The sequence below is a fragment of the Lycorma delicatula genome, chromosome 3, assembly GCF_047948215.1.
Source record: "Lycorma delicatula isolate Av1 chromosome 3, ASM4794821v1, whole genome shotgun sequence".
NCBI classification, from domain to species: Eukaryota; Metazoa; Arthropoda; class Insecta; order Hemiptera; family Fulgoridae; genus Lycorma; species Lycorma delicatula.
The window spans coordinates 204,048,892-204,063,052 of record NC_134457.1 but is presented as its reverse complement, the minus strand read 5'-3'; the positions used below and the strand labels follow the sequence as shown (position 1 = coordinate 204,063,052).

The window sequence follows — 14,161 nt, the reverse complement described above, 5'->3', positions numbered from 1 at the left end:
ATTTGAACAACGTTTATACGATGTAAAATGTTTTATTTAGACTAGAAAGAATATGACCATTTTTTCTCAGAAATGTGCTTGTGTGTGTGTGACTTGTGTATTATAATTGCTATGAGGATTACGGATTTATTTATTATTTACAAAAATAGCTTATCTTACTAGCAACATATCGATATATTGAAACACATAATAAATTATGATATACGGCACACAAAAAAAATAAAGAAGGAATTTGTGGTCATAAATACGTCACTTTTACTTGAGGTCTATAAATATCTTTTCTGACGAATGATATCGGTAAACATGTAACACATATAGATTCGTAATGAATAAGAGTATACAGTAAAATGGTTTTTTGTCAATCTGAATAGCCTTTTGAGTGGTGGGAATTTTTATAAAACATAGTTTTCTGAATCTACTTTCACTTATAATAACATATGTTACCAATCCGTGATTTACGACACTGGTTTTTCATCATATTTTGCCCAATTTTCAACCGATTTGCTTGAAAGTATTATTTTTAAAATCAGCAAACTGTTTCATAAGCACAAAGCAAAAAAAAAAAATTTGCTAATAAAAAACACGGTAGAAATGCGCAAAAAAAATCTGCAATTAAATTATCATAATTTTTGTACTGTTTCAATTTTTTTTTCACAGGCATAAAAAATACCCAATTGTAACGGGTTTTTTTTTGACAGAATCTGTTAAATCTCTTTATACACTGTAATTTTTTGAAATTTTTTCACAAGAGGGTAGCTAAGACTATGAAGGGAGGCAATCAGATACCGATATATTTTCGCGGAATGCTAATCAACCGCAGATCATTGTGATGGGAAAAGGTTAAAGAGTGCAGGAAGGGTTTTGTTGTAAATAATTGCTAACTTTCCAGGTTTTCAATGTTGAAGGTAGAAGGATGGATATAAAACCATTATTCTAAGGAGAAATATTCGGTTTCAGTTGTTGATTTTATCTCCGACAAACTGAAATAAGATTGTGAATTCAACCCCCTACTGAATTTGGAAACCCCCTACTAGATTGTAGAAAGAACCCCCTACTGAAATTTAATAATATAGAACAAAACAGGAAGTAGACCTCCAATAAAATAGACTGTAGCAAACTACGACCAAGATATTTACAAAATTAAAATACCTCCTGTTTTACCTCTATTTTTTACTATTAAAAATACTGTGCTATAAACTATATAGTATGTCGTTTCAGGGTCATACCTTTAGCACAGGCTCCAGTATATGAGTTTATTATGAAGATTGAAGATATTCAAAACTGGCCAGTCATTTAAAGTAAAAATGTTGTGTGGTGTCCTGTGGATTTACTTTAAATGAATTCTTCTTTTTTTCATTTCCATTAATGATTTTCCTTGCACCATCAGAGTGCTAAAGACAGTTCTCTTTGCCTCAACAACCTTAATGATGGTTGTAATTGTAAAAGTTCAAACACTAAAAATTATAGCTGATTGACTATGAAATCTAATTATCTATATATGTATATAATGGTGTTTTCATAACATATCAAAGAGTGGGAGATGGACACCGGCAATATAATTATAACAAATGGTTGATTTCTCATTCATTTACTGAAGCATTTAATCTTATTTTATCTCAAGAAATTAAAGATTATGTTGGAAAAGGATTTTTTTTTTGATTGCCTATCACTTGACTAAGGAAACAGATTGGGGGTTATCTTTCAGGAAAAAAAAATTGAGTGGCTGTTATTAAAATTGTTTTTATAGTATAGATGAATTGTAAAGACCCTCATATTTAAATGTTGTAAATATATAACTGTTTATTTTAAGAGTGTAAGTGTATAAAATAAGCACTTAAAATGCATAATAAATAAATTAACTACATTTTACTATTTTTAGTTTATTTTTTTGTCTATAAACTGTGCTGTATTTATTTTTGTCATATGTTTGTAATTTTATTAATATTGTTAGAGAATCTGTATATAATGTTTTCGTAGACATATTATGTTTTTTCCAGATATCTTATGTTGCTGTTTTTCATCTTTAGTTTATGTATTAATGAAATTATCATTGTTTCTGTTAATTAGCTGTTTCTTCAATATGATTACTTCAATGTACATTTTAATTGATTGATACTGATCTAAGTAAATAGTCTAGTGTACCATATGAGAATGTGTGCATAAATTTATGGATTTAAGGGTGGTTAGATAATATGGATTGTGATAAACATTACTTTAAGTTTTCCTATAAGTATCAGATTCTATATCATTATTGTGTTGTATGTTTCTTTTTTTACATGAAATATGTCATTAATCCCATTAAAAAAAAATTATCAATAATAAAACAAGAATAAAGATTGCAATGAATAGATGAATAAAAGGAATATTTATGTATAAAAATCATTCTTTTTTGCAGTAGTGTAATAATAACATTAACATAGATCAAAGCATTAGATATTTTATTACATTTAAAACTGTAATAAAATAATCTGAACTATGGGTTCTTCCAAACAGCTGATCTATTTTCTAACCACCTAACATTGTGTAACTAATGATGTGATATACATTAGAATGATGTTTTTCTTTTCAGAAAATTGTTCGGTGATTATAAATATTTTGTTTTAAATCTATTTTTTATTAATAAAAATCAAAAAATATTTCTGTATTCTTATCTTTCATTGGTTAGGACAATTTTTTTTCAAAGTAAAACAAAAAATTATATTATATAAGTACTTAGGAAATATTTTCAAAGTGTTTTACTTGTACTTTTTTAATATTACAAAGTGTTTTAAATAACAAAAAAATAAAATCATGCTATATTTCTCTTAAAAGTTGCTTAAAAGTAAACCTAAAGTGTCAATCAAATACAATAAGTATCATTTATAATGACATATAGGATATAGTGACCAAAAACTTGTCTCTTGTTAGGTTTGGTGTGCTGTTAATACCAATAAGTATCGTTTATAGTGATGAAAAACTTGTCTCTTGGTTTGTTTGCTATGCTGTTAATACATAAATACAGTATGTATATTGTTTATAATTACATGGTTGTAGTGACACATCGGTTATTATAATGACAGACAGAAGTGACTTGTCAGTAATGTAGTATATTTACATTGTAGCTACAGAAATATTTTGACAGTTAAAATGAGTCACCTTTTCCTTTTTACCTTCATATATACTATAGTTCTTGTTTTTCTTTTGTTCTTCCTGTACCAGATTATTGTAAACTGAAGCAGCCACATTCAGTTATTAATCTTTTGCTGTGAGCTATCAATATCATGTGGTTACAGTATTTTATTTTATGTATAATTAATTTACTAGTGATGTAATTATGACTTAATGAAAAATATTTACTATAGAGGAAAAGGTGCATATTATTTGGCGGTTAGAGAATGGTGAAACTAATAAGGACATTGCCCAAGAATTAGGCACAGGTCATTCGACAATATCAGTGATATGGAAAAACTATGAAAAAAAATTTTTAAACAAATTCTATGATATCAAAAAAATTACGGCCTAGTCAACATAATGATGTAGACCAAGTGCTGTTAAAATGGTTTAAATACCAGAGGGCTAATGATATCCCCTATTAGCAGCCCTATATTGCAAACTAAGGAAAACAGTTTTCTGAAAAATTTGGTAAACCACGTGAAATAACTTCAGCTGGGATACAACAGTTTCATTAGTGTCATGTATGTCTGGGAGAATAAGTGGCAAGGCTGCAACAGCTCCAACCAGTGTGTCAGAAAAATGGCTAGAAACCATTTGGCCAAAATTAAAAGAGGACTATTCAGACAAAAGAATCTATAATGCTGATGAATCCAGTTTTTTTTATTAAACTGACACCATAAAGAATCTTTTGGTTTAATGGTGAAACATGTTCGGGATGAAAATTATCAAAACAAAGACTAATTGCTACAAATATGACAAAAAAAACTTCTGGTTATAGGGGAAAGTACTAAACCCTGATGTTTTAAATATTTGGAATTACTTCCTGTTTTACAAAAGTAACAAGAAGGCCTGGATGACAGTGATATCTTAGCATCTTGGTTATGACGTTGCATGGGAAGAAAAATCTTTAGCAGAATGGGGCAGTAGTCTGCAAAACCAATTGTTGTCAAATGCATTGTTTGAAGATTATCAAGAGTTTGACAAAGATTTAGAAACTTATGAAACTGTAACAGAAGTAGACTGGGACACGTAGGTAATGACAACGAAGATAACAAGAGTGACAATGATGAAGACATCAAATTCCAGAAGTTTTAGCGGCAATGAAAGTCATTTGCTGGTTTTTCAGTTTTACAGAAATTGCTAGTGAAGAAACAGAGTGTTTGTTTTGATTTAGAAACCTTCAAAAACTGTATTACTATAAGAAACAAGACAAAATTACAGACTTTTAGCAGAGAAAGTAATTTTTTTAAAGTTTTTGTATCTTACTTTATTGTATTTGTATTTATTATTGCATACTTTTGTTTTTTATATTATTTAATTACGAAAATAAATTATTATTTTTAATGATTATTGTCTTACTGTATTAGAATACTCGTCTAGATGGCATATAAAGTAGTACCACTAAGCCATCTAAACATTGGTTATTGTGACTATCGGTTATAATGACCTAAAATTGTTGGTTCATTGAAGGTCACTATAAACAATATATACTGTGCTTGAATTTTTCATTTATTTGTTGCATTTGAGGTCAGAATTTTAATTGAGTTTATTCCAGTTTTCCTTATTAATTCCCTTTTTTCAGTTAAATTAATAAAAATACAAATTTGTGAAATTAGAAATCCAATTCGTTTTGAATAATTGTATGGTTCAGTTAAAAGATTATTTTTAGGACAAATAGATAAAAATTACAATACAATAAACAACATTTGATAAATGTATTGTTTCAAATTTGAAGTGTCAAGAATATTTAAAATCCTTCAATATTGATACCGTGATTGATTTTTCTGTAATTTATTTTATAAAATGTGCTAAAAACCTTGAAAATTGAGGTGGAAAGCATAATAATTTTTTTCAGCCTGACTATATTAAAATAGTTCATGATCTTTGTACAAAAACAAATAAAAAATGAATATTAGTAAAAAAATTCAGTAAGGCAATACTTTTTAAATATATATGTTAGTTGATTTAACTTACAACCAGCTTAATACCTGGTGATTTAAAAACGGACTTCACATGTTTAAAACATATAAAGATTTATTGATATAACTTACAGATTTGGTTGAGGTCTCATTTCATAGAAAAACACCAAGTTTGTCACCCAACATTCATTTTGGATTGTAATGCAACATACATTCTACCTGAAGTCTTTCATTTCAGACTTTAGTCATTCCGACCCCATAGAGGAAGACATTCACCTTGTGATGATTTCGGTCACCCACCCCCCCAACCCCCATTCATGTCTCAACAAGATCAGCGGGTAAAGGTGATACTTAAACCCAATCTTTAATGAAACCCCACAAAAAAATCTAGTTGGATCAAATTTAAGGAACAAGGTAGCCATGCAATTGGACCTTCACGACTAATCCACTGATCTGGGACTTTAGGTGGTAGTGAGTTCATGTCCTATCTTGCTTGTTAGTAAGTGTGCCCATTTTGATCATTATCATCATGTAACTGATGATTTAAAAAATTTTGAAGCATGTTCAGATAAACTATACCGTTCACGGTTGCTTTCTAGAAGAAGAATGGGCCTTAGTCTTTGTTTATTTAGGGCACAAAAACATTGATTTAGATCTATCACGAATATGCTGCATAGTTTCATGAGGGTTTTCACTACCCCATATTCAGCAGTTATGGATGTCACCTTGCCAGTGATGGGAAACATTAATTAAAAATGTATTGTCTGCATTTCTATCCATCATTTCCACACTGAACTGAGCAACTTTGTCATCATCTGTGATGTGTTGAACCATGGTTAGTTTGCACTGCTTCAAATCCAGTTGTTACATATTACGCACCACTTGGTAATTTTTGGAATGCCAGTCAAACGTGATGCACATCAAGTTGATTTCTTTGGACTGACTACCTGGAAGCTTTCTCTGAATTGTTCCACAGCAGCTTCAGTGACGCGTGGGCATCCTGGTGATTTTGTATGTTTAACAGAACAACTTGTCTCAAAAAAGGTTTGGTGCTAAGGAGTTAGGTTTAATGCCTACTAGGAGGCTCTCCCTACCATATTATATAAAAATAATGTTGAATTGCAGTTGCTGACTGAAAATCATGAAACCAAAACACACAGCAAGCACATTCCTTACAGTAAATGTATCAATTTTTAACAACACTGGTACAGCGCGGGTGGTCAAATTCGGTACTAATGAATTATGCGAGTTAAAACTAGACGTGTTATGCTATGAAATGAGACCTCAGCCGAATCTGTAAGTTATCTAAATTAATTTTTATATGCTTTTAAAGTTGTGAAGTCCTTTTTGAATTGCCCAGTAGTTTAGGCACTTTGTAATCATTATACCAAAGGACCACCAAGCTGTTGTTCAGGTCATTATTGCTTTTTTTAAACTTTTTAGCTGGTGGTAGTGCATCTACTGTTTTGATTATTCCTTATCTATAACTTAATGAATTTGAATTGATTTATGGACATAGATCACAATTCTATAAAAGTATTAATTTTTTTTTATGACTGCTCTTTGAGTTTGTCCTTATCAATTTTTTGTTTTGATATCCACCTTTTATAGAATTAAAATGGTACTTTTAACTTAATGGTAATTTAATTTTACACTGTTCAACTTTTTAAATGAGTTCATCAGTTTCAATTTAATTCTGCCTCCCCCCTCACAGTACTGACTCACTGTCCTGAGTTCTCAGCACATGCACAGTTGAGAAGAGCGCAACAGTGTCAGATAATTTGTTTTTTTATAACTTCTTTACAAGCACTAAAAAAAAATGCTAGATGGATATTTGAGAAGTTTGTAGACTGCTGGTAGTATAATTGCTGTAGCGATCTGTAGTTTCAGCTGCTAATTAGAAGACAGTTTTGGAACGGTTATTGCAATAATAGTTATGTTTTAACTAAACTTGAAATTAAATTGATAAATTTAATTATTTTTCTATACTTGTTTTGTCATAAACCAAAGTTGATAATTCTTCCAACAGTAACTGTGCTGTAGTATATTAACATTAAAGCTAAAAATCTGTGTTTAGAATGTTAGAAATTTACTAAATTGTGTAGATTGATCATTCAAAATGAGTGGCAGCTCATGTATAGATACTGCAGCACCCCCAATTTCTGCTTGATATTATCAATAACATTTAACATATCAGGTCCTTTTTTCGTTATACTTGTACACCATATAATCCTTAAGCTTAATGTCAGTATCCATCCCCCAGTTTATAAAAAAGATACAAAAATCTTTATATGGAACTGCACACTTCACAGTTCCTGTAGTGTGGTGTTTGGCTGTTGTGCACATGAGGCCATGAGGGAGAGAGCACAGTCACTGGCACAGTGCAGGGATAGTTTTTTTTTTTTACTCCACATGTGTTGTGCTTAAAAACTGTGTACTTTATTCTTGAATGTAATAAAGTGTAAATTAGATTATTATCCTGCTTACAGGTATTCTATTTGATTCATTTTTTTCAGTTCTTTTATTTTACAGAAAACTTTAACCATGGTCTTGAGAAGGCCCAGAAAAAAATTTTCTGGAGCAGTAACCCCCACTAATCTTAGCTACAAGCCACCACTTCAAAATATAAGTACAGTCATCTGTCAACCAAATCAACTGATGCAATTTAAGGGACAATTCCTCTTTTTTGATCACATCAACAAATTTCACTTCTACAGTTAATTATCTATCTCTACTTTGTGTAATATTATTTTTGATTTATTTACAAAAACACTTTCAAAATAAAATAATTTTTAGTAGTATTAGTAGTAGTAGTTAGTTATATATCTATTTTTATTATATTCTAATTTATGAAAATTTTGTTTTGATTTGTACAGTTTTGCTATCTATCTGTTCACTTCTATGTGATCCAAACCCAGATGACCCATTGGTACCAGAAATAGCAAGGATATACAAGACAGATCGAGAGAAATACAACGAATTGGCCCGCGAGTGGACTCGCAAATATGCCATGTGATGAGCCGGTCCAGTTCAACCCGTTACGACATGTCAGGCCCACAATAACGATCTGTTTTTTTTTTATTATTATTATTTTAGTCACAAAAATTACCTTTCTTTTTTTTTTTAATCGTGATCAAATTTTTCATAGCATCCAAAATTTCACTTAAAAAGTGGGGGTTAAAATATTTAATAAAAAGGGTTGAAAACAGTGAAGGGTTAAGAGGGGAATGAGTTTTATTAGTGATACGGCAGCAGATAATATCTGTTGCAACCTAAACTGGTTGCTGCTTGTATGTATTTAATCTCAATTTTATCTTCTATTTTAAACTCTGAATGATGTTCCCCTCTTTTAAGTCATTTTACATCAGATACTCCTTTATCAAATGTACAGTGATAATATGTAACAGTTATAATGATAATTTATGTTATAAACTTGCAAAAAAAAAATATGTTTTAGAAGGTTATTATGTTTTTATTTGTAATAAAACTAGACTTGTATATTAAGTTATTAAATTTATTTTTTTCTTCTACAAAGGCTGTGAGATGCCTGTCGCGTGCCCCTCAGGCAATGTCGTAAGTTGTTTTTTTCTCCAATACGAGGGAGAGTTTGATTGAGGTTGTTGAAAGAATTGCACATGATCAACAGCTGCAGGAAGTAAAATCAGATTTGTGTGTATGTGTGCACTAAAATGATCCAACTGCTCTCAATAATATATGTAATGTAATTACGATATTTTATTATTGGTGGTGAAAATGAAAAACTTCTTTGCATATATACATAATATATATATAAATCATATGAGAATAGTCTAATTTATTCTTTATAATTTAAATAAATAATCAGTCAAGTTTTTAATTACTTTTTAAATGTAATTTAGCTTTATTTTAATTAATACGTGGTCAGTTAATAGTCCAGTATGAAAAGAGAAGGTTGAAAAAAATAGTAAAATATGTATAGAAAACTGATCAGTGTGAAAACTAATAGTGTATGTATTTACCATTTTATTATTTATTAACTTTTTTAATTTGTATTAGGTATGTTCATACTAAAATTCAAAGTGTTTTCTTTATAAAATAAAAATTACATTTATGTAAAACACTTTGAATTGTTACATTTTTAAACCCACATACTTACTCAATTTTATTTCTTTTGTAAATTTTTCGTTAAAAATCAAATATATTATTTATTTTTGTAATTAATTTTGTTCTATTAATCATTTGTTGAATGGCTGTTGATTATTATGTAAGTTGGAAGTCAATAGGGTTTTTTTTACTTTAGTTTCCTTTTCTGTATTCATGTATAATTTTTTTCAATGATTTATTATAATTTGCATAATATTATATAGCATAATTTTTTTTTCCAGTTTTGATATGAAGTGTTCACCCATTTTCATTCATCTCATTATAATATATATATATATATATTAAAAAATTAATAATACAATAACAAAAAATTATTGGCTTCTTTTTCCAAAATTGGTTATTAAAAATAACATTAAAAGTGTTCATTGAGAGCAAAATTATTGTTTTCAGTGTCAAATTGTAATTAATAATGAAGCAGTACCTGAATATTATGCTGTTTCTTATGATGTATTATTCTAAATCCGTGAAATTGTATCGTACTTAAAATTAATGGAATGTTTTTTTTTTAATATAATACATATTTAATGCCTTGTTCATTATATATTGTAGGTTATTTTAAATTGTTTTATTTATTTGTTATACTTTAATGGTACTGCATGGAAATTGATGAAACATGTATATAATTAATATTTATTTAAGTTATTATATTTAATGTGTAATAAAAGTGTAATTTTGCTAAAAAAAAGTCTCTGCAATATTTTGCTGATTACAGGTTATTTATCAACAGAAAAATTTAAAGCCAATGAAATGTATTAAGACAATTGTCAATATTTTTTCTTTACACCAGTTCATTAATTATTTGTATTGTCTTTACAAATGATTGGATTGTGTTTTCCTATTGTTGGAAAAATGTACAGGCGTTCTATTTTTTTTTTTTAATGATGTTATTTTTAGTACCAAATTCAGTTTGATGAGTGAAAATTAGGTATTATTTGTTCATCCAGAATTCATTTTAACTTGTCACTATTCCATTTAAAAAACACTTAAGAAATGCTTTTTTCATTAATAATATATATTTTTCGTTTTTTTCTCTTCTAAAAAAAGAATTTTTAAACTGGCCACCATTCTTGTAAAAACACCTTAATAAATCAAACAATATGACATTAAAATTTTTATTGAATTATATGTAAATAAAATATATTAACAAATTAGTGATATTTATTTTCCTCATATTTTCTATATTAAAAAACCAAAAACAAAACTATACATTCTGTTTGTTAAGAGATTATATTGGATTGACAGAGTAAATATTCTCCTGTATATAATCTGGTTAAGGTCTTTTTACGATTTACTTTATTCATCCATTTCATTGTCTTTGTTTATAGTTTATCAACAGTATTGTGTTCTGTATTCCAGAAGGGTTTATCCTAATTGTTACTTAATTCTTTTCTCGCATAAATATAACAAAAATTTTTTTTAAAGATTTGTTTTGTGCAAATTTTGTTATGTTAACGCAAGTCAAGAAATAAACAGACTTCATCTAGAGTTATTATGAAGAAGATTTGAAGGTCCTTTGTTATATTGATAACTCATGGTATGTATGTATTTTTTTAATTAATCCTACTACTTTATTACTTTTTTACTGACTGTTATAGAAACTGCTCTATCATAAAAGCATCTGTTTTATTTTTTAAATATTTTAATTGCTAATAGCAACATAAATGCAAATTTTGACTGCTGCGGCTATAAAAATGAATTCATTCAAGAACTAATTAATTGTAACCATTTCATTGACAGATGCTACTACTGTCCAATCATAATTATAACACATTCAGTACTATGCAGTTTATGATATTTTCATGTTTTTGTACAAAAAAAATTGATGCTTCACACCTGCTGACTTGTTTTTACAGATGTTTCTGGGAATGAGTCTAACAAGGAGAGATATTTAGTGACGTGCAGTTGGCAGCATTGTGTTTCATATAACCTTCTCTGTAACCTTATGTTCTTGAATTTTTGATATCTCATTCAGTTTCTGTGTTATTGTTATTTTAGTGCAACATGTTTAAGTGTTAGAAGTGATTTTTGTAATGTGATATTTTCAGGAACAATGATACAATGTATGAAACTAGGGAAAACTTTTACTGAAATGTTTCAACTTTTGAAACAAGCTTTACCAAGAAGAAGATGCTCTAGGTTTTTGTAGACAGTGTTACAAATGGTTTTCATGATTAAAAGTGGTATCAGTCAATTGAAGGCCGTCAACTTAAACTGATACTACTCATGTTGAGAAAATCAACAATTTGGTGCACGGAAATTGCCAATTGATTGTCAGAGAACTTGCAAAAGAGATTTGCATCTTGATTGGATCATGCCATGACATTTTGACTGAAAAATTGAACATTCATTGAGTTGTAGCAATGTTTGTTTCTTGTTAAATGAACAAACAGCAGAAAGAACATAAGAGTGGACATTTGTCAGCAACTTCTTGAACAAGCCAATGACGATGAAATATTCATGCAAAGATCATAACGGGAGACAAATGCTAGGTTTACGGCTGCGATATTGAGACAAAAGTTCAATCTTCTAAAAATCGCACATTACTACTTACATAAGATTGCTATTAACATTTAAACACATTGCACTCATAACATGAAAACTAAATGAAATATCAACAATCCAAGAACAAGTGATACAGAGGAGGTTTTGCGGAACACAATGCTGCGAACCACATGTCACTAAATATCTCTGTTGGTGCACAATTAAAAATTATTAAACGAGTAATTAAAACAGACCTCTCAAGTAATACTGTTTTCAAGCACAACTAAGCTAAATAAATGATGAAACCTTTCAATAAGGTTTTTTTATGCTTGTAAAGATAAGATTGTTATGCTTGTAAGATTTTTTAGCGTTTGAATTATATAAGATTTTCATTTGATTTATTTGATATAATGAGGGTTATTTAATTAAAGATCCTTCTATAAATAATTATAGAAAAAGTATTATTTATTCAGTGACAAACTAAAGCTAATTTTCAAAAAAAAATCCCCTGGCTACATTTAGGCACTATTCCCAAGTTTCTGTGAGCTTTCTCCAGTAGTCTAGAATTATTCATCTTTATGTCTGAGCCATTCTTGTACACATTCTTCACCTTCTCAGTGTTGCCAAACTTTATGCTATGTAAAAGTTCTTTGAAAGGACCAAACAAAAATTTGATAGTGCAAGATAAAACTAAGATGTTTGTGGCAATACCTGATAACATGACTGGAGAGAGAACCAGGATGTTTTATTGCGGGTTTAATTTTATTTTCTAGCATTTTACAATAATGTTATTCCAAATAATTGCAATAAATTTGGCCTTTTGTAATCCCATAACACCTTTAACATCACTGTACTGGCTGACATGTAGGTTTTGAATTTTTAACTGGCGGGGGAATCCTGATGTTTCCATTTCATACTCTGACATATGGATTCCAGCTCAAAATATCCTGCTAAAAACAGTTGTTCAGGTTATATGGATTAGGAGGATCATGATTTTTAAGTGGCTGTCAAAATCAATGATTCTACCTTGAACACATTTGTATTAATAAATTTCAGCAATTTCCCAAATTTTTATGCATCTATCCTTGGAATAGGATCATTAACTCCCCATTGGTCTTCTGCTGTGATGAAAATTTGATTTAAACTGTTCAATCCTCTTATAAAAATATGCATGTTTCCTGATGTATACACTTTTAACCATACTGTTTTAACTAAATCAAATAAATATCTATTCTTGTCACTGTGCTGTTTTTCAAAGCTGATACTTTTAAATAAATGATTGAAATCCTTTTCAAACAGCGGCAATTTTCTGTATTAGAGGTGCCAAATTGAAAATCAAGTCTCAGTTTATTCTATTTGTACTGGTGTTACCATTTGTCTCTAATTACTGAATGACAGTTTTTCTTTAAAAAACCTAATCATTCCATGTGTAAGAGAAATTTCCTTAAAAAGGTTTTTTATTTTGCGAGTGTATTTTAAAACAAATCTTTCACAAATACCAAATGCATTGGTCAAAGAAGAAAGTTAACATTGTACAGTGCTCAACAAGTTCATGTTTCATAGAACTGTTTGTGTTCATTTGGCAGCTAAAAAGTTCTTTTCCATCTGTACCATTAATGTTAGGTAGGTCTAGAATCATTTTATAGGGGAACATGGTGAAGGAAACAGTTGGAATATCTGGGACAATATTTTTGTAATAGTGGGGGGGGGGGTGTCAAGAAAACCATGATAAATCAGCAGTTACATTACACATCATAAATTGAATTAAAAGAAAATAAGTGTTATGTTATACACTGTATAAATAAATGATTGTATAAGCGTTGCAGAAGGTTTAGCGAAGATATGATTTATACTTTTTGCATAAAAATTTAAGAATACAAAGCAATGAAAAAATTAATTTTCAGAAATCTGTTGAAACTTTGGCCATGAAAACTGTTTCATAGAAATTATAGTTCTCAAGAAAACTAAAAACACATTTTGTAGAACCCTTAATTTTTTTTTAAACAAAATCCAGGAAAAGTGAATTTTTTTAACAAATGTTAAAATTAACCAAAGAATAATCATGTAGAAATAATAAATTAAAATAATGGCAATTTTAAATGCCTTAAAGCAGACTTAATTAAATTTTCTGTATAAAAAAAACTTTATTACTCCTATTTAACCCCTACTTTGGAGAATAGAATGGTTGCAATTTGTCCTTCTATTTTTCTTACACTGAATAAAGTATAGTGTAACTGGAATTTGTTATGAAATTGTGAGTAAAGTATGGTTAAGTGTTGATGGTTTTAATAATAAGTTTCCCCGAAACCTTTTGCATATGAATTCTATTCTTGCAATGATATTGTTTCTCATATATGATAGCAATTTTATTACGGTGATTAAACCACCTTGTATTTTTTAATAATTGTCAAAAATTGTGTTTAATTTTTGTTACAAGAAAAACCAATAATTGCATGGATAGAAAT

The 14,161-nt window shown here is 29.0% G+C and overlaps 1 protein-coding gene across 1 annotated transcript in view; it reads left to right on the top strand.

The window, feature by feature from the left end:
• Positions 1–9,900, top strand: part of eff (ubiquitin-conjugating enzyme E2 eff) — a 58,857-nt gene extending 48,957 nt beyond the window's left edge. The window contains exon 6 of the mRNA XM_075361394.1: positions 7,949–9,900. Coding sequence (XP_075217509.1) covers positions 7,949–8,088 — 140 coding nt within the window. The 3' untranslated portion in view covers positions 8,089–9,900. The remainder of the gene's footprint in view (positions 1–7,948) is intronic.
• Positions 9,901–14,161: the final 4,261 nt, after the last annotated feature.